Below are 26,571 nucleotides of genomic sequence, written 5' to 3'. Positions count from 1 at the left end.
TGGCGCGCGTGCCGCATAGAATGCGAATGCACGGCTCTGTGTGGTGTTTGTGCAGAAGTGCGGAGCGCGTTCTTTCTTATTAAACACTCCCAGGCTCCGGGTCTGCCCAGGAACTCAGCTGGCACCGGGCGCGGGGGGTGGGTGCTCCCTGGGGCGCCGAGCCTTGTCGGCGGACAGCTCCGGCGTGTGTCTGTGGGTCTCGGCCGCTGCAGTGGCCCTGGGGTGCTAGAGCGGCCGGACGCGGGAAGGCGGGGCTTCTGGGCGACCGGGCGGGACGTTGGCTGGACGGGGCGGGGCGCGCGGCGGCGTTAGGGGAGCCTGGCTCCGCCGCTGGCTCTCGGTGCTGCGAGCGGGCCACCATGCTCAGCGTCGTTCACTTCCTCCGGAGCTTATTTAAGGTGAGACGCGGCATCCCCCTGGCCACTGCGGGCGCCGGGCGGCTTATGGCTACGCGCTGGGAGCAGAGCTGGTGCACGCCGCTGCGCCCCGAGCTTACCGCTGGGCACCGGGTGGTTAGGGGCACCCAGGGCGCTCCTTGCCGCCCCCAACTTTCTAAAGTGCCGGTCGAGAGAGCGTGTCCGCCCCGATACGGGAAAGGAGAGGTGCCCATCAAAGGTAGGTTGGACGGCAGGCCAGGGTCAGCATTGGTGAGGTACACGCCCAGTGCCCGGCCTCCATGGCACCTGCTCACCCTCAGCACGCAGGGCACAAGTAAGCCTAGGCTCCTCAGAGCAGGACCACCGGTTCCAGGAAGGATGGTTTGTGCCTGATCCAGTCGTGCCCAGGAAGTCGTTAATATTTTTATTACCCAGGCTGGGGGGACCCGAGGTACCCAGGGAGCATACCAGCTGGGTTGGGGCATCATTTTGAGAAGGGGATGTCTAAGCGTGGGTAGGAGAACAGGAACCTGGGGAGTTGTAGATTTCTGCGTGAAGTGCCCCTCTGCCCAGGCGAGAATCTCCAGACCACTCATTAGTCAAGTTTCTCTGGGGCACCCTTACCTTCCATGCCCTGATGGGGACCCTATAGTGAGTAGTTGGCTGCAGATTGCCTAGCTCCACCTCCACAGGTGAGAAACCTGCTCCGTGGTGGGAGGCAGGATGGGGTTGGCTCTGCCTGAAACCAACTGCATAAAAAAGAAGAGGCAAAGAATTAGCCCCTCAGTAGGCAGCCAAACACTGGGGCCTGCCAGAGCATGGAACTGGCCGTGGTGGGAGGAGTTGCTCTACTTGGCTCTGAGACCACTTTCTCCTAGAGTGCAGACTGAAGGGTCCAGGTAGAGTTCTCTGGCTCTAAGAGCCCTGGGGAAAGTGGCGGGAAGCCAGATGATCTAGAGCTGCACCTGCAGGAACCCTGCCCTCAGCCAGTCTGGAAGAGCAGGCTGAGAATCAGTTCACACCACAGGAATAATTAATGCATACAACTCAGGAGGGGAGAGGGATGGAGGCTTTCAGCAACTTGTATTAGTGAGTGATGTTCTTTGGTGTTCTTTGAAGAACAGGGGAATGTGGCAGGTGTCAGGGCTGTAGCTCTGAACACGCAGACCCCCCTCATCCTCCTTTGCATTCTGATTCTGTTACTGACAAGCTGTACAGACTTGGTGCAATCACTTAACCATGCTGGTCTTTGTTTTTCTGTTTGAAAAGTGTGGACAACAATTCCACACCTTTCTAGGTGGGTATGAGGATCTAATTACAAACCATACATGTGTTTTAGAGCACTGAGCCAAGGACCTTGGTCCTTTTCCACCCATTGCAGTGGTCACAGGCCACCCAGGTGAGGGGAAGTTTGCTGGGCAGAATCAGGAGCACAGGAAAGAGGCAAGCGTGACTGGGAAGGAGGTCACTGGACCTCCCAGGGCCTTGCCTGCCGGCTGAGTGGGAGCCTCCTAGGAAGGGGGTCCTTTGACTAAATATTCTCATGGGACACACTCTCCTCGCATTCCTAGCCTGTCCCCAGCACCCGCTGCCTACACTAGGGTCCCCAGAGCCTTAACACATGTCAGACCTCTCTCTGTGCATACCATGGGAATGAGTAGATGTGCCTCTCAAAGGATGTCCCTTTCTGCTGCCCTGCAGAGCCACCCTTGGGAGGAGCCTTGAATGCCACGGTAGGTAGTCCACTTCTGGCTGTGCAGGTATATCTTGCAGAGCCACCATATAAAGACCATTCACACATGCTTTTCCTTTAGACACTGGTCATAAGGAATGCCCCATTGGGCCACAGGAGTGGGAAGTACAGGGAACCACCTCCTGACCTCTTGTGAGCCTGGGCCTGTACTACCACTTGGTGATAAGTAACTGACTTGGTTACTTGCCTGATCAAGAATGCTGCTCCATCCTAGGGAACTCGGATCACTGGAGTCCCACAGTCAGACTCTGATAATAGAGACACAGTCTCTACCAAGGTCCAGGAGCAAGAACAATCCATCAAACCCCAGTCCCCATCTGAGACTTCTGTTGGGATTTGTTCTGCTCCAGGCACTGTGGGAACCAAGGGTGTCGCAGTCTTGTGACAGAGCCTCTCACAGTGCAAGAAGAGCAGAGAACCTGCTCATGACCTTTGGGATCACCCAGCAGATGAGCTGGAGCAGCACACCTAAGGAAAAATAGGTTGCTTCAAAAATCCAGACCCCTGCCCAGCACTGTGCATCTTTCTTGAGGGTCAGGTGCCAAAGTCCAGCAGCATGTCTTTCACCTTCAAAAGGCTTTCCAAAATGTTCCAGACAACTGAATACCTCTGCTGCCTGCCTGGATGTTTCACTGAAGTAGAAGTTCTCTCTGTTTTCATACTATGCATGTTGCTCAGTCATATCCGACCCTTTGCAACCCTATGGAAAATACCCCACCAGGTTCCTCTGTTCATGAAATTTTCAAGGCAATGATTGATACTGGAGTGGGTTGCCATTTCCTTCTCCAGAGGATTTTCCCGACCCAGGGACTGAACCCCTGTCTCTTCAGTCTCCTGCATTGGCAGGCAGATTTTTTTCTTTTATCACTGTGCCACCTGGGAAGCCTCTCTGTTTTCATTTTTAAATTAATTTTTATTGGAGAATACTTTACAATGTTGTGTTAGTGTCTGTTGTACAGCAAAATGAATCAGCTATATGTATACATATATCCTCTCTTTTTTGGATTTCCTTCCCATTTAGGTCACCACAGAGAACTGAATAAAGTTCCTGGAGCTATACAGTATGTTCTCATTAGCTATCTATGTTATACATAGTATCAATAGTAAATATATAAATATACATAGATATATGTACACATGTATGTATCAGTTCCAATCTCCCAATCCCTCCACCCCTCTTCCACTCTTTGTGTCCATATGCTTGTTCTCTATGCCTGTGTCTCTCTTTCTGCTTTGCAAATAAGATTGTCTGTACCATTTTTCTTGACTCCGCATAAGTGCATTAATGTATGATATTTGTCTCTCTCTTTCTGACTTCAGTCTGTATGACAGTCTCACGGAATCTCTGCCCCACACTCCAGTCCCCATCAGGGTACCTTGCTAATTGCTGTTCTCCAAGCCCTGTCAGTATGGTGGTACCACAGATCAGCATGAGGTCTTTAGAAGTAGGAAGGTCAAAGTCTCTGCTCACTAAATTATGGCACAGAATCAGCAGAGCCCTGAAGCAGGGCGATGAAGCTATGCTGTGCCTCTCACAGGGAAAGCGACTGATTTGTGCTGATCCCCACGTCAACAGTTGAGACAAGAAACATATATGCACACAGGTACACTTTTTGCCAAATCCATGGACAAGGACTGTAATGCATTTGTTCCATTTAGGGAGATTGCTTGTGGGTCAGAACAGGAGATTCCAAACAGTCAAATGTAAAATGGCCCATCAGCGTTTCCAAGGCCCCATGTCTTCTGAGCAAGCTGAGCTGGGATGTTGAACAGGGCTGCAGTAGGGGTTTCCTATCCTCCACTACGATTTCTCAGTCGCCAGAGCTGAAGTGTTGCTTTTGATCCCCTGTTTTGGAGGGGTAGGGGTGTTCAGAAGCCTCGGTTAGCCTTTCTTCCCACAGTGTGTCCACATCATGAGTGAAGGAATGGAGGTGGAGTTTCCACCAGGGACTGAGCGTGTCTTTGCCAACTTAACTCTGTGGAGCTGGGAAAATCTCTGGAGGACAGACTCAGGATTCCAATGGGCTACTGTGAGGTGGACGCATGGGGAGGCTCCATTTATGACCTGGCATGCCTTCCACTTCTCATAGGCCACGAGTTCATGTTAGAACGGAGCCAGTGCTCACTAACTTCTGACATGCCCAGGTGTTTCTCTGTATGGAGCCTTCAGAAGATTCACAGTACTGTTTGTTTAGGATGTTATTGCAGGTGACTGGCCTCCTCCTCATTGAAGGAATTCTGTCTGTTGTCTCAAACCCGGGAGTTAGGCAAGGGACAGTGAAGTTTAATCAGTAAATATTTATTGAATATCTACTGTCTTCCAGACACTGTTTTAGGCACAGTAAGAACTTGGTTTTTTTTTTTTTTTTGCATTTTTTTTCTAAAATATTGTGAATGTGCTCAGTCATTCAGTCATGTTTGACTCTTTACAACCCCATGGACTGTGTCCCACCAGGCTCCTCTGACTTTGGGATTTTCCAGGCAAAAATACTGGAGTGAGTTGCCTTTTCCTACTCCAGGGGATCTTCCCAATGCAGGGATCAAATCTGCATTTCCTGCATCTCCTGCATTGGCAGGTGGATTCTTTACCACCTTACCATCTGGGAAGCCCTTTCAGTATTACACAAGTCCGGCAGGACCCCGCTGGTGTTGCCCATCTACTTCAGTCCTGGTACCCCCAAAGAGCTGTGACATCAGAACATTCATTTTGGCTTCTGGCACTGTAACACTGCTTCTCATCCTCTGTCATCCAATCTGCCACTGCCCCGTCTGCCACCACCAAAGACCGTGTTTCTCATCAGCATCACCAGCTGATAAAGAATAGCATCTGTGGCAGTCTTCCAAGATGCTGACATTCTCCTTGCCAAAGTAGGTCTCTGTGCCTCTGTGTCTTTTGGCTTTATAGGGGACACAGTTAGGGGGTTTTGAGCAGATTGCTCTTGGTAAATCCACCCCAACACTCTGTCCCTTAAGGTATTTTGACTCCTTCAAGGAATTTCTGCCTTGTCCATTTCAGTTCATGAGCCAATATCAAACTGAAATTTTATTCAAGCAGCAGGTCACCTGCTGGAGCATGCCTTGGGCCCTGGAGCTAGCTTGTTCCCTCCAGAACAAGTGCCTGCACCCAAGTTAACATTATTCCTGACCCACAGTGCTGTTCTTCCCTCCCTGGCCAGATGCTCTTACAATCCATTCCCATCTGTTTCCCCAGATTTTTGCCAGTGCCTGTTGGCAAAGTGATAATTTTCTGAAACATGAACCTTTTCCTCCATAGTTTGAGTTGGTAACTGGTTCCCATGGCCATGCTGAGATAAGACTCTCTTTTTTGTTCCAGAGGCAGGGAAGGGGGCAGGGGTGGACATGAGGGGAACAGTTCTCACTTCACAGGGGAAAGTGATCATAGGTTCTTGCAGCAGTCAGAGAGAGGATCAGGGGCTGAGTAGGTTTGTGACTCTCCTAATAGATGGTCGTTGCTAAGGCCAGGGGTCTCAGGCTTTTCTGAATGATGCTCTGACTTTTATTCAAGGAACAAGGAAGCAGTCATTCAGCTCACCAATCCACACACTGAGAGAATCAGACTGATCTTGGTTCAGGGATATCTTAGGCCTGGGGCTGCAAAAGAGAGGAAATACTTTATGTTCAGTCACAGAGTCCTGGGAGCTCAGGGATTTGAGTTTGTTGTCTTCCATCTTTAATCTGGCTGGGGCAGTTAGAAATGACACAGTCACCCCACAGTGCTTGAGATCTTCATGGCTTTCCCTGTCACTTTTCCCCTGAAAGCCCCTAGTAGACACAGCTGATTGAATTAAGGGTTCGCCATGCATGCAGTGAGGTGCTGGAGTTTCGTAACTTAATGCCCAATATATTTTCACTGCTGTTGGCCTAAAATTGATGGATTAACCAATCCTAGCACTTCTCCCCCTGCTCCTTTCTTTAAGGGTCTGTTATCTATAATCACCCTAGTAACAGTTTCTTTATTAGTGAAGGCTCTTGGTTGCAAGACAAAAATGAACTCCAGTTAAGTGGAAAAAGAAAAGGAACTATCCTGTCAAGGTGTGGATAACTTCCAGGATCCAGCTTGGGTAGGATCAGGAAGGTGGGGCACAGTCAGTCCTGCTCAACAGGCCAACTGCTGAGGATGCCTCTGGCGGGGCTGTGTCCAGACACTCAGCTCTGCCTCTCCTCTCTGAGAGTGTCTCCACCTCTCTCCTGCAGGCAGTTAGGTCTGTTCTCAAGAGCCACTGGAGCTGAGCCTAGGCTGCCCTCTGGAGGGTGGGAACAGAGGGGGTCTGCCCTTTCTGTTTCCAAGATGGGTGGGTCCCAGTTTCTCACCTGTCCTAAGAGCCCCTCTGACCCCAGTTAGGACTGCTGTTCAGATGCTGGGCAGGGAAGCAGTAAATGCCCCCACGAAGTTAAGAAAAAGTCCCACCAGGTCTCAGCCTACCAACCTTGGTGGTGAGGGGTGTGTACCCCAGTTCCTATGGGCATTTACTAGGGAGTCACCCACATGTTTCAGCTATTCTGGGTAAAGGTTACACGAGGCACCTGAAGCCACGGACACTCTGCCCCCGGAGAGGTCACGAGGAGGCTGTCCCCTGAGTCCTAAAGAGGCCAGTCCGTTGGGATGACAGAGAGGGACATGGGCATCTCTGGGAATCAGCTGCCCGCCAAGAGACCCTCAGTACCAACCCAGGGCTGCTGCTTTCCCAGCACCCAGGACTCTGCCATCCTCGGCCATGGTGCTGCTCAGGGACCTGGTGCTTCTTCTCTGCCCTGGAGCCGTCTCTCCCACATGGCCTTTCACAAGCCTCAGATGTGGCCGGAGGCCAGAGGCCACCTGTGCTTTTGTTCTGGAGCCTCCATCCACTCCCTCTGCCAACTCAGGGAACATCCCTGACCTCAACAGCTCCTCTCCATCCAGCTGTTCAAAATGTACTTCCCAAACACCTCCAAATTCTGAGTCCTGCTGTCTCCCTCTGAGATGAAGGCTCTGAGAAGGCAGGGCTGGGGTTTGGAGCATAGTGTCCTGGGAAATGCTAGCCAAACCTGAGAATGAGTTCACCTGCAGAAGCAAAACCTTGGCCAGGTCAGTGAGTGTCTCGAGGGATCCCCTTGTCCAGGGGACCTTAGTTGTCCGACCACGGTTCTAGAGACATGTATTCCCACAACTTTCACTGCAAGCTTGGGCCAAGCTCAGCTCAGCTCTCTGGACTCTGGAGGCTTAGTCTCCGCACGTCTGGGTGCCTATCCTCCCCTTGGCCACCAGCCAGTCACAGCAGTCCTTTCAGGGCCAGCCTGAGACTCCAGCCACTCTCTCTAACATCAGGGAGGTACTTTTGGTACTGTCGGGGCTTCCTGGCCCCAGATGTTTTGTTGGCTTCTCCTACAGAACCAGGCAGTGTCCCAGTGTCCCGAGAAGCGCTCTGTCTTTCGGGAGTCCTTTCATGGTTTCCTCGCCTCTGAAATAGGCAATCTCCTCCTCGCCAGTTGTAATACTGTGAGGTTCATTGGCTGCTCCGAGGCCCTCCTGGGTAACCAATGTGAGCCGTCTTAGAGATGGGGGTGGCACTGCCTGTGAGGCCTTGCTGCCACTCATCTGTTGATGCATGTGCCACATTCAAGGCCTAGGGCCCTGCCAAGGGTGCCACCACACCACACCAGCTGCCATACCTTATCACCTCCTCCAGGAAGTCTTCCTTGATGCTTCCTTATCTCCCTTTTGGACCCTTCTCTGTGTTGTCTTTGCAGCCCAGCTTCCTTCAGTCATAGGAGCACACTGAATTATAATTGTCTCTCACTTCTCCATGCACATGTTCATTTAAACATAATTTTACTAAGGATCAACTTACTGTATATTTCTATTTTGTACTGTCCTTAGAAGATTCCATGACTACACATTATTTCCTTGTTTTCTCTAAGTTCCCAGCTTTTCTGTTTATTCTCATATATGACATGCCACAGACAATGATACAAAAACAAGCCATTTCATGCCCCATGTACAACAAGTACTTAGTAATTAATGGATATACTAATTCAAAACTCACCCCACTTGATATTGAGAGGTAGATTCATGAGTGTTCATTTTATTATTATTTCATAGCATATATAAATATATTTCTGCTTTTGTGTATCATATATTGCCTGTGTGCATGCCAAACTGCTCAGTCGTGTCCGACTCTTTGTGACCCCATAGACTGTAGCCTGCCAGGCTCCTCTGTCCATGCAATTTTCCAGGCAAGAAAACTGGAGTGGGTTGCCATTTCCTACCCCAGAGGATCTTCCCTGATCCAGGGATTGAATCTGTATCTCTTGAGTCTCCTGCATTGGTAGGAGGATTCTTTACCACTCTGCTGCCTGGGAAGCCTGTATCACATATCGCATAATTTAAAAATCGACCATTTAGTAAACCAATCAGAACAAACAGGAAATAGGAAAAAAATAGAGAAATTCTCTTCTTGTTCTCAATGCACTGCTGTCCATAAAGGATCCAGCATGGGGTTGGGGAGGAGAATGAAAGAAGGACCCCTTCCTCAGTTATCACCCATGGGCTGCAGCTGGGCCCTGGATCTCCTGCCTGTCTAGACACCTGAGCACTGCAGGTAGGAGGGCGACATCCAGGACTGGATGGAGCCGTGCTCAGTGGCATCTGATTAAGTAAATGACAAGAAAATTATCTGAAGCACAAGTGAAAGGTGAATGGACTGCTCCCTTCATGGCTCAGGCTGATGCAGCCAGGGCCCTGCACGCCTGACATCTGAGGCTGCAGCTTTCAGCAAGGCTGCACATCAGAATCACCAGCCACACAAACTGAGTGGATCAGAATCCAGACCCGGGGCCCAGGCCCCAGTTCCCGAGCTTGCAGATGACGCCAGGGCATGGCTAAGCTCAGAAGCACTGTTCTACAGACCCTGGCGCTGCCTGCTCTCCACTAGGACAGGGCCGTTCTCAGGGATTCTCTGGACTCAAGAGAAGCTGAGCCGAGATCGCAGGTTTCCCTGTGACCTTCACACTATCCTGATGTCCCTGAGAGGGGCACATGCTTCCCTGTTGACTGGATGTGGAGCATGGCTGAATCCCAGCGGTTTTCTGCTGTGGATCACTTCCCCCCCAGGCAGCCCCAGTGCTGTGGGTGTTCGCCGTGTACTGTGTGTACCAAACGGGCAATGTGTCTCTCCTGGCAGCTTTTTGCCATGAGGTGAAGATTTCCTGAGCCTAAGAAGTGACCTTGGAGCAGGGCCTGGGCTGGGAAGATGTATGGTGTGGTGCTGCCCCTCCTCCGAGGCCCCTGGCATTGGTGGTGGGGGCTCTCCCACCAGCTCTCCCACCAGCTCTCCCATGGGGCTCAGGTACCTTCATTTGAAACTCCTCCACTTCTAGGGATGTTGTGAAAGTTAAATGATAATAAAAACATGGAAAAACCTGCAATCACCCAGCATAGATTAAGCTCTCAACAATTCTTACTCACCTCCTGTGCTTCTCCTTGCCCATCTCTGTTTCTCTCCTCCTCAAAACAAATATTTTTCCTTGTAACCAGTGGAGCTGAATGGAAGCCCATCTCCTGATACACGGCCACATGGGGGGTATGCTGCTCAGGCTGACGCTACGCCAGCCTGCAGCTCCTGACACAGGTACAAGTTGCATTTTCACAGAAGAGCTTGGACCCTATGCCCAGAATAGTTGGTGAAGCCAGTCCTTGGAGAAGCCCAAGTCCTGGAAGGGGTGTGAATATTGAGCCTTGTGAGAAAGTGGGAAGCAACTGAATGGAGGTCCATCCCTGCCTTAGAATACACTTAGTGAGAGAGGAGGGAGCTGCTGGGACACACCCCAACCAGATGGATTTCCAGAGAGTTCTGAGAGTGGCCAGAGTGCTGCATGGTTGCATTTATCTAAAATTCCAGAAAATACTCATGAGTCTCTAGTGACAGAAAGCAGAGTGTGGGACAGGTGGGGGCCGAAGAGTGGGATGGCACAGGGACCTCAGCTGCTGGGGACATGAGACATCTGTTGTCTTCTCTGGTGATAGTTTCATGGTGTATACCATGTCAGAAACCCTCAAGTCCTACCTCTGATGTGGGCAGTTTACCTCGATAGAGTCAGGGTCTCTCCCTGGCGAAACAGGACTGAAATCTCTTAGCTAGAATCTCAAAGCACTCCTCCCTGCTTAAAAATGATCCCCCTTCTCTCTTCACCCCCTTCCTGAGGTGCCATCGGCACAGAGACTACAGTGGTTTAGGGGAAGCGATGGCCAGGGAGATGGAGGCCTTGTCTTGGATAGCGCTGGGGGATTCTGGTTTTGTCAGTGGAGGTGTCCTTAGATCAAGGGTGCATTGTCTGGGTGTGTCATTTCTGGCTGGCCCTGTAAAAGCTGTAGGGCCTGGGGCGCTTGGTCATCTAGTGCCTCCACCCTGAGAGTCAGGCATTGGGCTCCTGGGAGTGTGGAGTACCTCCCTGCAGCTGTGTGAGGTGATGTTGGTTAGGACTTGCTGCTGGAGTTGGCTTGTAGGTGGGTTTGGAGAGGTTTAAGGCAGCAGGGATGCTATAAGGAAGCAGAAAGAATTCTGCAGTTGAGTAATTCAGTAAATCTCACCCAGGAGGAAGTATGATTGGTCTGAGACTAAACCTGGGATTGATGAAGCAGCAGCCATTGCCCAGAATAGCCAGCTGTTTGCTCTCTGTGACCTGGAGTGTGTGTTCTGTCTGTGCCCAGGTATGAACACGGAGGGGCTTTGTCACAGCCCTGGATTGCCTTGCCTGATGCTGAAGCTTCATGACGTTGTTCATATTCCGCAGAAGGACACTGGGTTCCACCGTGACTCCAGGAGCGCTCCTGCATGTCATAGGCACTGTTGTCCTTTTTGCTTACTGGAAGTGAGCTGGGTGGATATCCAACCCCCGAGAGCTTTATCACAGATGCTTGCCAAGGCCCTTCCTGGCCCCAGTGACCCAACTCTCCTGAGGGTGACCAGAAGGCATTTGGGAAAAGCCTTGGGGTGATTCTCTGCTGCTGTGGATCATGGCATGGAGCCCGGCTTGTCTTCTTGACTTGCTGAGCCCAGTGGAACAGGTGCTCTGAGCCCCTTAGCCCCACCCAACCAGCTCCAGCCTCCAGAAGCAAGTCCGCCCCTCCCACCAAAGAAGCGGGCCTTCCCAGCACTGCTCTGTGCTGCTCCGTGCTGAACAGGGGCAGCTAGCGAAACTGCCTCTGTCCCAAAGCATCTGCTCCTCACTTGGTGTCTGAATTCCTCAACTGGGAAAAGCCAGAAGGAGATACGAGAGACCTTGTAAGACAGGAGGTTTCCATCATCACAGTAGACTTGGGGGCACCCCAAGTGAGCAGGGGTGTGGCTCAGTCACCCAAATTCCATTTCCCTATAAAACAACGGTAACAATCTGTCAGATCACGAGTCGGTAAGCTCACATTTGTAAAACGCGTGGCCTGTGTACCTTGAGTCTAGAAGACTCAGGCCCCTCAGAGGACTAGACCCCAAGGTGGGAGCATGTTTGGTATTCGGTGCCCTTCTGAGGCTGCCTCAGTCTCTCCTTTCTCTGTGAGTTCTGGAGTTTTTATGAAATGTCAGGAGAGGATTCATCAGGGAAAACATTGGCTTAGAAAAGACACAGCCTCCACCCTAAGGGTGATGAGTAAGACACGGAGGATGGCGGGACAGGTGGAGGGCAGCTCGGAAAGGACAGCCCGTGTGGCCCCACCCCTGTGCCCGCAGCCTGCTGCCCAGCTCCCCCTCCCCTCCTGATCGTCCCAGGGACCATGCAGCCCTCCCCCTCCTCACAGGCCCTCCCCTGGCCTCAGTCTCAGGAACGGGGCAGGACCTGAGCCTCTGGATAGGGCTGAGTGTGGCTGGTCATTTCTGGCTGAAGCTGACTGGTCAAGTAGAGACCACAGTTGTGGGAAAGGCCACGTGGAGCAGGGACTCTTCAGTGCAGTGGGGAAGGAGGCTGGACCTGGACATGGAGGGTCAGCTGGGAGGAGCATTGAGGGCTCAGTGTCCGGGCAGGAGAAGGGCTGAATTTGCAGTTTGATGGAGTTTGCGTGAGACAGGAGCTCTCTCCAGGGCAAATGCGCTGCCCTTACCGCCACCCTGTCTCAGGACCACCCTCTGAAGCAGCTACTGGAAAGGCAGGCTTAGATCCAATCTGAAGGGCCCCAGGCTCTGGCCCACTGTTCTGATTTGATCCCAGAAGTGCACTTCGTTCATTCCAGCCACAGCATTTGCCGAGTCCTTTTTCACCCCAGGCCCTGTGCTGGGGAGACTAAGCCATGAGTGAAACAGAGTCCAGCCATCCAAGCACCCCCAGTAGGTGGTTCTAAATTCTCCTGAGCACCAGGTCAGTAACTGAAACCTGGGTATGAGGCAATGGGTGGGTTAGAATCAGACACTGCCCGTGGGGGATGTGCCGCAGTGAGGCTGCAGGAGGGCCTGGAGGGGTTGGGGTGCTTGGGGGATTGGGCACCGGGAGGGAGTGCACTGAGCCCTGAAGGGGAGGTGCAGTGCCCACGGGGCCTGGCCAGGGACGCTGCCCGCAGGACAGTGGGCCTTGCCTCGAAGAGGCTGAGCAGGCCCTGGACACCTCTGGTCCTCCACCCCAGCCAATGCCAGGTCGGAAAGTTTTTGCCAAGGCACAGGGGTGAGAAGGGAAAGGCAGGCCTGCCCAGTGAGCAGGTACCGCCTGCCTGTGTGCGCCACAGGCCAGGCACCAGCCCGCCACAAGGCAGGGGAGGAGAGGGCTGCTGCGAGGCCTCGCCTGCTGCCTGCACCTCTGCCTCCTAGTCCATAGCCCTCGTGTTTGTTTCTTTCTGAAACAGGTCCAGTGCGGACCCGGTGGAGGGGCCCCTGAAGAGGGTGCTGGGATCTGGGGAAGCTCTGGCTTGTCGCAGGGGCCTTGGGGAAGACGCCCTGTATTCCCCCTGTGCCATAGAGGAACAGGGATGGGCAGGGAGATGGGTGTGTGCAAGCTTTCTGTGCCCTGTTTGCAGAGTCTTCCCCTTTGCTGTTCACAGAGGTGCCTCTGACCAGGGCCCCATGTCCAAGCAATAAGGCGGGGGTACAGCAGCCACACTGCTCATGGGGTCACTCCAAGGGACTGGCCGGGCCAGCTTCTTGCCAAGGACCCTGAGGGAGGCTTACCTCAACCTCTCTCTTGAGATATACAGCAGCAAGCCACCTTTCCTGGAACTTAAGACACACTTCTCAGAAAGCAGCTTGATTCTTCTAAAATCAAGATGCATTTATAATTGATGTGTACATTTAAGAATGATTTCCTCTTCCTCTCAAAAGCTGTCATGAACTTTGCGGCATCTGTGCAGGGAGGAAACAGAACAGTTGTAACTCCCCCTCGTGATTGGGACACCCAATGCATGCATCTCCTGAGGTCCCAGTCCCAGCCCAACTGGGAGGCAGATGACTTCCTGAAGAAACCTCCACTCCCAGGGCATCCTCAGAGTGACTTGCCAGGATGGAGGGACCTTTCCCAGGGAGGATGGAGGGGGTCCCCCAACTTTCCCAGAGAGGCTCCCACCAGCCCCAGGGCCTGCACCACATCTTCCTAGCAGTGAGTGTGATCACCATGATTTTCTGCCTGATAGACAGAGCAGCGGCCACCTTCTGGCTGTGTTCGCTGTGTCCCTCTTTGTGCAGGCAGTCACCTCTCAAGATACCTCAAGGGAGCAGGCATTTCTGGTGACCCATGTGTGTCTGCCAGAGACCTGCTGATACAGCCAGTCATCACATTCAAGGGCTGTTTCTCCGGGAGCTGGTTCTACTCTCCTCCAATGAGGCTGGTTCTGAGACCCACCCCCAGCTTGTCTGTGGCCCCCAACCAGCACTAAATGGCTCCTGATTGGATTCCCAACTCCAGATCCTCCAAATTGGCCACGTTCTTCTCTCCCTCTGGTTCTGCTGCACATATGTCTACCTAACATAGCAGAACATACAGTACAGCACACGGTCAGCGGGCAGGGGAGAGACTGTAGGGGTGGCAAAGCCTCTGGAGGGGTGCAGCAGGCAGGCAAGTGTCCCTCCTAACAGAGGCCTCATTTGTAGATGAGTCAACTCCGGCTCTTGAGGGTGATAAGCAGAGGAGTGAAGGTAGAAGAAAACCCTACATTGATGCCCCTGTTTTTCTGCCACGCTGGGCAGCCTCCAGCAATATGGGCTTTCCAGTGAGACCCTTTGTGATGATGTTCTGGGCGACCAGGCCTCTGCCATACATGTGCTTCTGTGTCCAATGGAGAAACCCCCTCCTTGCATAGGCATGGTGTGCCCCAGACCCACCATGAGTCTCGGAGCAACCTAGGACCCCCAGGTGCAGGCCTGCCTGGGGCTGCCACACCCACATCCCACCGTGAGAGGTTCTCTCAGTCCCTCTGAGTAGGTCTGTCTCTGAAACTGGAGCGACAACCTGCTGAAGCCCCCGTGCAGGGCTGCAGAGAGGGCAGGAGGGAGTGAGGGTCTCCAGCTTTGTGCAGTTTGTAGCCACTCTGGACATGCAGGTGTGTTTGCACATGGAGAAGGCTGGGTACTGACTGAAGCTGGCATGGAACTATCTCCCTGCTTTTCTTCTGTCTGGTGGCCTTGGGTGAGGCAGGGGAGGGGGAGGCATCACAAGAGAAATGCAGATCAAAAAGGACATGAGTTAGGACTCATCTATAGATGGTGACAGGCATCACCAGGCCGTCCCTGGTGGGCAGGCTGAGCTGGTCTCTGTCTCTTCACTTCAGTGTTGGAGGAGAGCCTGTGAAGACCCCTGGGCCAGCCCTGGGTGGCGATAGTAAACCGTGTGGTGTTGTTTCTTGGGCAGTTATGTCTTCTCAGGGAAAGGAAGGCTACACTCTTCCCCAGAAGAGACACAGCTAGGAACCGTGGGCGGGAATGTACATTAGCTGGGACCTAGGAGCAGCAGTTCTTTGTCTTGGGGAGACTTGCTCTGCGGTGGGTGAAGAAGGCCAGTCCCACACCCCTGCTAGGAAGGAACTGCTTCCAGGGCTTGGGTGGGTGGCCTCACTGCCTCTGGTCAAAAGAATGGGGCAGGGCAGGTGGGGGCCTGCAGGGAAGCTGCTGGGCAGCAGGTCAGAGACTGGCTCAGGGTGCTCACATGAAGAGACACAGTCGCATCACCACCATGAACGCACATGAACACACATGAACACACAGCCACTGTAGCCTCTCCACTACCGCCATTACCGGATCCTCTGTGACCCGGAGAACACACCCTCCCTCTCAGGACCTGTGGACGTGGCCCGCAAAATAATAGGGACATTCAGACTTGTTCTGCCCATCTCTGGGGACCCAGGAAAGCTCACGTGAGACACCACTAGGTACCAGAGACGGAGTCAGAAAGACCTTCCAAAACTCAAACACCACCACTTAGCAGCCTGGACAAGGAGCTATTTTGAGCTTCAGTAAGGAAATCTGCAGAAAAAAATAGGAACACCAGCCACATTTTAGGATGAAATAGTGTATATAAGGTACATGGAGAGCATCTCGTGCGTATCTGCCATCACATGTTACTTTTATAATGTTGTTGTTGTTTAGTCGCTCAATTGTCTCTGACTCTTTCTGTGACCCCATGGACTGTAGCCCTGCCAGGCTTCTCTGTCCATGGTATTTCCCAGGCAAGAACACTGGAGTGGGTTGCCATTTCCTTCTCTGGGGGATCTTCCTGACCCAGGGGTTGAATATGTGTCTCCTGTGTTGGTAGGTGGGTTCTTTACCACTGAGCCACCTGGGAAGCCCTGTTTTTATAACAGGAAAGACAAACATAACAGGAGAGACAATTTTCGTTCGGGGTGTACTGTGCAGCTGCCCTCTGGCAGGCTCAGTGCTAGGGCCTGGAGTCCTAGAGGGGCTGACGTGCTCCCCCTGGGGGAGCCTGGAGTCTGGTAGGAGAGACAGGTAGGCCCATGACAGCAACAAGGGCAACAACAGCTTCACCTCCACAGCTAGGGATTTGACAGGGAGTGGTGGTGCTGGAGACCCCAGGAGAGGAAGCACTCAGCCCTGCCTGGGAAAGAGGGAGACTCCTGAGGAGCCAGGTGGGTAGGAAGCACTAGTGTGAGGCCCCATGCACCTGTATGGATTCCTGATACCTAGGGAAAACTGAAGAGTGAGCAGGGGAGCCTCTGAAGGAGGCGGGACAGCATGCCTGAAGGCAAAGAATCAGTGCTGGGACATCTTAGGAGTAAGGAGGGGCTGGGAGAAGTGAGGATGCAGAGCAGGGCCAGGGTGGGCTGAGCCCGGGTGTTCGTGTGGGCAGTGGAGAGCCCAGGGGGTGATACCAGTTGTGGATGTGCCGAGACCTGAGGCAAGGGCTGGGGGGCACAGGAGCCCACCCCTTCTCAGGGCAGGATGTCCTTGTCCTGCTCAGAGGCCAGGAGCAGGACAGAAGAGGGCTTAGTGGGAAAAGGGCAGAGCCATCACAGCCAACAGGACAATATTAGAAGATTCGTTGCTCTCCTGAGCCCAGAGCAAGCTCCTCTCCCCTATGGATCCTGTGCCTGCCACCTGTACAGGCCAAGAAGTTTCTTAGGTTTCAGAGAAGAAGCTGTCTCTTTCTGGAAGCTTGACACACTCAGGTCAGGAAACTTCCATCATGGTTCACCTGGCAAGAGCCCACATGTCTGGTTCCTTGGATTTGCTGGCTTGGCATTTTCCAGTAGACACCTCTGTAAGGAATCACAAGGGACTCCCTGGCTCCCCCACAACCATCCTAAGGCCCAGGCTGGGGTCTTCTGGAGGGAATCCCACACAGTAGCCCACACTCTGATGCTAACAGGCATATGGCTGATAATGAGCCTGTAATGGCAGAAAATTCAGAACAGATGGAAGAGGGAAGAGAGTTGAGCTACCCCATTACTCATGATGCAATTGGGTGGCTTCAGAGATAGCACCTGACCTAATTCCATCTTTTCATCTGTAAAACACTGCCTACTTCACAAGCTTGTTGTTTGGACTTAGCTACAAGGTGAGATTTGAAGGAGGCATGTAATGCTGACGCTTTTCCTTTCCAATCTTCATCACATGGCAGACTACAAAGCACAGAGGTAGGCTTTGACTCAAGTCTTTCGCTGGACACTGTGAGGCAATCACGGTCCAGGGTGGGGCTGCTGAGACATGTGTGGGCTGGACCAGGTGTCTGTGAGCATCAGCTTTCAGGACCAGCCGTTTCTCGCTTCTCCTTGAGCTGTCTTGTGTCTCCACGGCACACTCTATGCTATGCTATGCTATGCTAAGTCACTTCAGTCGTGTCCGACTCTGTGTGACCCCATAGATGGTAGCCCACCAGGCTCCCCTGTCCCCGGGATTCTCCAGGCAAGAACACTGGAGTGGGTTGCCATTTCCTCCTCCAATGCATGAAAGTGAAAAGGGAAAGTGAAGTCGCTCAGTCGTGTCCAACTCTTAGCGACCCCATGGACTGCAGCCTACCAGGCTCCTCCATCCATGGAATTTTCCAGGCAAGAGTACTGGAGTGGGGTGCCATTGCCTTCTCCATGGCACATTCTACCTCTCTACAATGTGAATGGGGCAGAACATGGGGAGTGGGCCTGTCACGAGCACCTTCATTGGGTCCACTGTTGTGTGAGACTACATGAGCCCTAGCAACATCCCAGCCCCTGTGGGCATCCAGTGTGGGTCAGGTGAATTGAGGGTACAGCCATAATAAAATACAATGAAGTCAGCCTTGAAAAATGGAAAGACTGGTGCCAGAACATCTGAATCCTAGTCCCAGCTTTGCTGTTACCTTTTTGTGTGATTCTGGGCAAGTCACTAAACCTGTGGGACAAGGGGTCTCAGTTCTCTCACCTGTCAAATGAGACCATCCTCTCTCCTGCACTCCTCATGGGTTTTTGTGATGATTCAGCTGATGACGCAAGTGGGAATCGCTTTGGAAAAAAAGAAATATATTCAATACAAGAGAAATTATGTTAGAAATTATGGGGTATCCAAACAAAATGGTAATAAAATTATGTCATAAAATAATACTTAGGGCCGCCCCCTCAGGATTCCTCTGATCATGACAGAAGGGAGGGCACCTCCCCTCCTGTCACGCAGGCGGCGGCTTCCGCACCCTGGGCGAGCCGCACACCTGCCCGCACCTGCACCTACAGGGCCGCCGGCTGCTTACCTATAGTTGTGGACTGTTGTGTAAAGAGAAGAACTGACCATGTTTACTGAGGAGAAAGGGCCAGAAGAGTGGTTAAAGGTACAGGAGAGGTGCGGGGGTTTTCTGAGTGAGAAGTGTGAAGACCAGGGTGTCACTGCAGGAACCTTAGTAACACCCAGAGCCTAATGCGAGAGGGTGCCTTTGTTTTTTTTTTTTTTTTTAACTAAAGGGCTGCAGCGTGGCTGCTAAGGCAAGTGCATTTATGGGTAGGCTGGAAGTAAAGGGTCTTATCTGATGACCTCTTTTCTCAGGAAAAAGGCAAAGCCTTTCCCCTAGTGAAGCAGTGTGGGTGTAGGATGCCTCCTGCAGGGAGACGCGTGGTTGAGTGCTCTCTGAAGTTCATTGCAGGTAATAGTGCTCCAAGGTTTGGTTCTGGGCTCAGCATGTGTCTGTAACCACCGGTGTTCCTTCCCAGTGACAGTGTGAAAATCTGCTCTTTGGGCTTGCCTGTCCTTTAACATGTTTTCCTCAGCCAGAGGAGTGAATGGCTCCTATATGTGATTTTGTAATAAAGCTTTAATTTTGGAATAGATCTAGGATTATGAACTTCCCAGGTAGGTCAGTGGTAAAGAATCTGTCTGCCAAGCAGGAGACTCGGGTTCAATCCCTGGGTAGGGAAGATCTCCTGGAGAAGGAAATGGCAACCCACTCCAGTGTTCTTGCCTGGAGAATCCCATGGACGGAGGAGCCTGGTGGGCTGCTGTCTATGGGGTCGCGCAGAGTTGGACACGACTGAAGCGATTTAGCAGCAGGATTAGGAGCTTCCCAGGTGGGTCAGTGGTAAAGAATCTGTCTGCCAAGCAGGAGACTCAGGTTCAATCCCTGGGTAGGGAAGATCTCCTGGAGAAGGAAATGGAAACCCACTCAAGTATTCTTGCCTGGGAAAAGAGGAGCCTGGAGGGCTACAGTCCATAGAGTCGCAAAGAACTGGATGTGACTTAGTGACTGAACAACAATTAGGATTATAGAAAAATTGCATCAGTGCAGAGTTCATGTGTACCCTACACCCAGTCTGGCCTGTTGGTGACATTTTATATGTCTGGTATATTTGTCACAGTGAGTGAATCAATTTTTATAAAGAATTACTTATATTTTATTTCTTTATTTCCAAACATTCTTGCTATGGCCTTTTTAGTTACCTTTGACCATGGGAGGAATTCTTGTTTACTCATGATTTAGGAACTTGAATCAATAATTTGAATCGTCTCCCTAACTTTTGGGAGTTTCTCTATTTCTTATCTCCTGTGGATGTGGGAAAAAATGCTGTAGAGAAAAATAAATATCAATTGGAATTTTATCAAGTCAATATGACCCTGGTGTCAGTTATATGTGTTTTTTTTAAAAAGTGTTATTACCTAGTAAATGCAGTTTGACAGATATCTTTTTAAGAAAATGGTTTAATGAGGGATAATTAATGAAAAGGAGGCTTCCCTGGTGGCTCAGGGGTAAAGAATCTGCCCACTAATGCAGGAGACACATGTTTGATCCCTGGGTTGGGAAGATCCCCTGAACCCACTCCAGTATTCTTGCCTGGAAAATCCCCTGGATGGAGGAACGTGGTGGACTACAAGTCCATGGGGTCACCAAGGTCATGCGGACATGACTTAGTAACTAAATAGCAACAACAAAATAATGAAAAGCATGTTTTTTTTTTTTTTTGGTGAAAAGATGGTGCATCATCTGTGCCTCTAGATGGCACTAATTTTATACTGGCCTAAAATTTACAGTCCATTCAGTTTGGAATAAAAAGTCTCTACTTCTTTTTTTTAAAGATTAATATGTGATGACATGAAAAAATGTTCACAATATACTGTTAAGCAATTTCATGTTTGAAACAAAGATCTGTGCATGTGCGACTATACATTAAAGTGCTAAAACTACAGGCCAAGCCCTGTTTCAGGTGCTTGGGAATCTAGTGGAACAGGCTGAAACACCTGCCCTGAGATCCTATGCTGGGGGGTGGTGGGCAAGAAATGTACATTCATTCCGCAGAGGGAGGTTCCATAAACCCAGGGCATTACACCCTGCCTCTTCCTAGGAAATGGTGTGGGGTGCACCCTGGGGAAGCTCTATCCCAGGCAAGTATAGCTGAAAAGACAGGGCTCCAACTCCTCTCACCCCCAGCTCCCAGCATGGTGCTATGGTTTTACCCCAGTGGGGGCAAACTGCTGATATTCTCTGCCCCTAACCCCATGTTGCAGGAACTCTGTCCTGGTAGCTTCATGAGTTTGGAATCCCAAAGATCACCTTCAGGCTTGATAATTCACTAGAAGAATTCATGGCACTCAGAAAAGCTATTGTACTCATTTTTATATTACAGAGAAAATGTTAGTTGGGGCTTCCCTGGTGGCTCAGACAGTAAAAGATCTGCCTGAAATGCAGGAGACCTGGGTTCAATCCCTGGGTCAGGAAGATCCCCTGGAGAAGGGAATGGCTACCCACTCCAGTATTCTTGCCTGAAGAAAAGGGAAAGGGTGCATAGGGAATAATCCAGGTATCCTCTCCAGTGGAATCACACATGCAGTGCTTAATTCTCCCAGCAAAGATGTGTGAAAACAGGTATAAAGGTTGTCAACCAGGATAGTTCATCCAAGCCTTATGTCCAGGGTTTTTATTGGTGTCCTTGAAACACGGAGTGGCCGTATGACTAACCTTAGCTACTCAGGCGCTAGTCTCCCACAGGTCAAATGGATACAGTATGGCCACAGGTCAGGCATGCAAAAACACTCTTACCCAGCACGGTAATGGAAAAACTCAGAGGTTATCTCTCAGGAAACTGTCCTTTTTTGGAGTGTCCTTTCTTTGGTTTGAGTGCTGCAATCTGCTAAGTCAACTCTTTATTGGTGACTTCAATAAATAAGCAAATGGAAGAAGGAGGAAAATTTAATAAAGAGACAGCTAAGAAGCGTCTTCCTGGGATCACAGTAAGTCCTGTGAGTTGGCAAAGTGGCGTGCATGTGCTGACTGCAGCCACACAGAAGGAACCATAGAGGGATGTGGGCAGATGTGGGGACATTCTCCAAGTCATGCACAGACCTGCCAACACAGGGCAGAAGCCTCAATGGCATGAGGGACCTAGCAGAACCTGTGACCAAACACTGAACAGAGACCTATTCTTGCCCAGGGACAACTCCCAGGAAGCCATGCTTTAAAATAAAACTGCACACATCTCTGGAATTCTGGAAGACTGTGTACATTCACAAGGCTGTGCCCTCTCAAGAGTGATCAGAGAGGAAAAAGTAAGACAAAACTGTAAACTCCCTGAACTGTGATGGTAGCTTCTAAGCCACATGCATCTAATGGTAAATTGTTGTTGACCTAAAGCAAATAGACAGCCGGACATTTCTCCAACAAAGATGATTTTATTTGGGGTCAGCAGAGAATTGCAGTTTGGGGTCTGCAAACATGGTGAGCCACGTGCAAGTCCCTGCATAGTAAGCGAAGCAGACACTTTTACAGAGGAGGAAAGGAAGTTGGGAGGGTGATGGTAAATAAAGAGCTCATGGCTTTTCATTGGTTGCGTTATCATCAAGATAGAAGAGGAGCCTTCTTCTGGAGCTCTGCAGTCATCACAGGGTGTGAGACCACTCTCTTCTGGCCTCCAGATCCTATTTAATTGAAGTTTCTGTTTATTAATTTTTTACAGGTAAAAATCTAGCAAATTATGAAAACTTAAGCACAACCTTTGGCCAATAAGTGGCTGAGGCTGCTTAAAGGATAACCTCTAGGTAACCTGGTTAAAAGAAAAAAAGAGAGAGGAAAAAAAATTCTGAAGAGGGATATCAGAGACTGCACACCATGCCGGAGTGGATTTTGCAGATTTGTTCAGTCAAGTTACTAAACAAGAGAAAAAAAATTGACCAAACAACAACATTAATAGTCCAGAGAAGGAGTATTAATATCCAGAGTTGCTACAATATATTATTTGAGAAGTCCAATTTTCAACAAGATCAGTAGCAAAAAAAACAAAAAAATACAGCACATGCAAAGAAAATAGGAAAGTGTGACCCATATATGAGGGAAAAAAGCAAGCAATAGCATCACCTTGAAGGGGTGTAGATGGTGGCTGCAACCAGTAAAGACTTCAAAGCAGCTGTCCTAAAGATGTTCAAAGCACTAAAGGAAATCGTGCATAAAGAATTTAAGGAAGGTGTGATAATAGTGTATCATCAAGTAGAAAATGTCAATGGAAGTATAGAATATAAATACTAACCAATGGAATTCTGGAGTTGAAAAGTACAATAACATTTTACAAAATGAAAAATTTACTAAAGGGGGAATTCCCTGGCAATCCAGTGGTTAGGACTCTGCACTTTCACTGCCGAGAACCTAGGACTCAATCCCTGGTCAGGGAACTAAGATCCTGTAAGTGGTACAGTGAAAGCAAAAAAAAAAAAAAAAGAAAGAAAGAAAAAAATTGGAGAAATAACAACAGATTAAAACCCAAGCAAAAAAATAACAAAGAGGGATTTCTCTGATGATACAGTGTATAAGAATCCTCTTGCCAATGCAGGGGACATGAGTTCAATGCCTGATCCAGGAAGATTCTACCACAACTACTGAGCCCGTACACTCTACAGCCCATGCTCCGCAACAAGATAAGCCACTGCAATGAGAAGCCTGTGGTCCGCAACAAAGAGTAGTCCTCGCTCACTGCAACTACAGAAAGCTTGTCCACAGCAAGGAAGGCCCAGCACAATCAAAACTAAATTAATTAACTTAAAAATTAAAAAAAGAAAAAAATTAATTTCTAAAATACCTACCAGAGGGGCTCAACAGATTTGAGCTAGCAGAAGAATGAATGAACTTGAAGACAGACTGAGATAATGCAATCTGAAGAAGGGAGGGAAAAAATGAAGTAAAATGAACAGAGCCTTAGAGAAATGTTGGCCACAATTAAGTGCACAGCCTGTGCATGGGAGTACCAGAAGAGGTGAAAAAGACAAAATAAAGTCATTCTCAGATACACAAAAAATGGAAAGAATCTGTTGCTAGCCAATCTACCTTTCTAGGTGGCTCAGTGGTAATGAGGCTGCCAATGGATGATGTAGGAGATGCAGGAGACTTGGGTTCAATCTCTGGGTCAGGAAGATCCCCTGGAGGAAGAAATAGTGACCCAATCCAGAATCCTTGCCTGCAAAATCTCATGGACAGAGGAGCCTGGTGGGCTACAATCCATGGGGTCACAAAGAGTCGGACACCATCAAGCAACTGAGCACACACACACATCTTCCTTACAAGAAATGCTATAATAAAATAAGTTCTTCAGGCTAAGACCAGATGACACCAGAGAGTAATTCAAATCTACATAAATAAACAGGGAATGTCAGGAAAGGTAATTTTTTTAGACAAGAGACAGTTACAATTGCATTTTTATTTCACCTGAGGTTTCAAATGTATGAGTATGGAGTTCATAATATTCCTTTATTACCCTTTTAATGTCCATGGAACTAGTAGTGATGGCCACTTTCATAACTATGTGTTGTATTTTAATTTTCATTCAGTTCAAAATATTGTCTAATTTCAGTGGTAACTTCCCTTGGAGCATAAGAGAATGGAAAAAAGAACAGTAAATTAACAGGAGACTTTCACCCACTCCTGAATTTTGCAAGTTCCTATCCTCTTCCTCAAGCCCGTTCTAAAATTCTTATCCTAGAGATTTCTCTGTCTGTGTCCTGGTGCCTACTTCCAGGTTGGGTGTAGGATGCCAGTTTACAGAAAATGAGAAACTTTCATAAAATGAGAAACTCACTCAGTGGTATTTCAGAGTCTAACTTTTTTGCCTATCAAATTGCTACTGTTTAAAGAGTCCTCAAATAGCTATTCCATGCATTCCATCACAGCTGTGGAGAAGCAGGGTGGAGTGTGTTTACTTACTTAGAAATGGAACCATTTCATCTTACTTAGAAATGGAACCTCCCTGAAGTCTTTTTCTGAACTGGGGAATTTCTTACAAGGCCACAGTAGAAATAAGCCAGAGTAATGTGGAAACACAGCAGAGGGTCACCCCGCCCAGATTTGGGGGATTGGCCTTGGTGGCGGATAAGGGAGAGCAGGGAAGTTTTCTCAGGGGAAGTAAGATCTTGCTGTCTCTAAGCTAGGTGTAAGGTAGAGAAAGGTATTCTGAATAAAAGAACCAGCAGTGGCACAAATGTGTGAAAGAGTGTGGCATCTCCAGGAAGCAAAAGCAAAGGATTTTATGCAATTGGAGCACTGTGTGCAGCAGTACAGTGAAGGAAATGGCAAGAGAGGCAGAGGCAGAGATCAGATCAGACAGCGGAACTTTGGATCACGCTAGAGCACTTGGATTCTGTTGAAAATTTTATTGAGAGTATATTAGTTACCATGGCTGCTGTAATAAATTACCACAAATGTAGTAGCTTAATTTATTCTCTCACAAGTCTGGAGGACAAAAGTCCTAAGTCAGATTCAGTGGGCTAAAGTCAAGCTGTCCTCCAGACTGCTTCCTTCTGGGGGGCTCTGAGGTGTGAATCTATTTACATTGCCTTTTTCAGCTTCTAGTGGCTGCTTGTAATCCTTGGCTTATAGCCTGTCCATCTTCAAAGTCATGACTTCATTCTCTGCTTCCAGCATCAGCTGATTTTCTTCTGTGACTCTGAGTCTTTCTTTTTTCTCTGGTATGGACCCTGGTGATTACATGGAGCCCACCTGGATAATCCCAGGTATCTCCTCATTTCAATATCCTGAACTGATCACATCTTCAGAGTCCCTTTTGCCATAAAAGATAATATTCCCAGAACCTGGAGATTAGAATGTGGATATCATGGGGGTTCTTATTCAGCCTGCACAAAGGGTACTTCATAGGCTTTTTGATTGGAGGGGATGATGTGATAAACTGTCTAATTTATGATTTAGAAAGATCTGTTAAGGCAGCAGAGTCAGGAGTGTAGGACTGAAGAGTAATTTGAAAGCCTTGGAAATAATTGATGCCAGTCATGAGAAGGTACAGCTGGATCAGTGGCAGTAGAGTGGAGGAGAGAGTTTACCTGGAGGACTCCAGAGGTAGTCTTTGGAGCCTCCTAAGGACTTGGAGCCAACTAAGATCTGGATGGGTGAGAGAGGAAGTCCAGAAAAACTCAGCATTTTTGCCCTCACAAGCTGGATGATGGTGGTGTCATTTGTGAACAGGGAGTATGAGAGGGCAGGGAGAGATCCCTGGTTTGTCTGGAACCTGACTTCGAGGCATGGATGAGAGTCGTGCAGCACCCAGCCCATGAGTCTACAGAGCAAATAAGGTGGTGGCTATTTCACAGGCAGTACTTGAAGCCAAGGAGACAGAGATGGCTCAGGGACTGTGTTTAGAATCAGAAAGGGCACAGAAGCTCCCTTGGGGAACAATGACCTTTACAGTTAGGGGGAAGGAGACGTGTGGAAAGAAGCCAGAGACGCATGAGGAGCGCCAGGAAGGTGTGTTCTGCGTCAAACAGCCACAGTAGAGCAAAGACTGACGTTTTTGTTTCAAACAGAGTCCTTCCTGTCCTGGGAAACAGCCACTTCTTATCAAGTCAAACCCTGGAGGAAAAGGGTGACAGTTGGTTTTGTGTTTTAGCTTGTTAACCTTGAGGACCGGAGGCTCAGCTGAGAACTGAGCTGATTCCTGGTTATTAGCTGCATGCACACGTTGAAGGGTCTAAGTGAGGCCCCTTCCCTGGAATCCATCATGGCAAACATAACCCATTTTGCTCTCAGGCTTGCCCTGGCAGCAGCTGCAAGACTCTGGACATACTCACCACAGAGGCTCAAGGTTTTGGTGAAAGGAAGGGTCCCCTTGCCTCTGCTGTCATTCCCAGGTGAGGACCTTGTAGAGAGAGACAGCTGCTGGAGAGACCAAAGGCCTGGAGACTGTTTCATCCATGTGTGTTGCTATTTTTCTTCTCGTGTGGCTTCTTCCTCAGCCCTAGAGAAGTAGGAGGAGAGAAGAGAATGGGGCAGGTGGATGTTGGCAGAAGCTGCAAGGACAAGGCCCTATGAGAGAGTTGAGACTAGACTTGGTCCCTGGAAAGAAGGGAGGACTTTTGGGAGAGCTGAGGAGTCAGGAGGGGGTATTGTTGACGTTAAAAAAAAAAAAAAGAGTCACAACCTAGAAGTTGAGAGTTGTGTTTGATTTGGTGGAAATTTTCAGGGCCTGAAGCCCAGGAGACAGCATCTTAAGTGACTTTGAGAGAACTATTCCAAAGAGCCAGGGGGAGGAGTCAGGTTATATAGAAGTTTGCATCAAGGGGCAGGTAGTCTGAACATCAG

The 26,571-nt window shown here is 49.7% G+C and overlaps 1 protein-coding gene across 2 annotated transcripts in view; it reads left to right on the top strand.

The window, feature by feature from the left end:
• The first annotated feature begins 295 nt into the window (after window positions 1-295).
• Window positions 296-26,571, top strand: part of ARHGEF4 (Rho guanine nucleotide exchange factor 4) — a 326,417-nt gene continuing 300,141 nt past the window's right edge. For both annotated transcript variants that reach the window (XM_005888578.2, XM_070359984.1), the window contains exon 1: window positions 296-398. In XM_005888578.2, coding sequence (XP_005888640.2) covers window positions 360-398 — 39 coding nt within the window. In that variant the 5' untranslated portion in view covers window positions 296-359. The remainder of the gene's footprint in view (window positions 399-26,571) is intronic.

This window comes from Bos mutus, chromosome 2, assembly GCF_027580195.1.
Source record: "Bos mutus isolate GX-2022 chromosome 2, NWIPB_WYAK_1.1, whole genome shotgun sequence".
Taxonomy (NCBI): Eukaryota; Metazoa; Chordata; class Mammalia; order Artiodactyla; family Bovidae; genus Bos; species Bos mutus.
The sequence above is the reverse complement of the archived record's forward strand: the minus strand, read 5'-3'. Positions and strand labels throughout refer to the sequence as shown.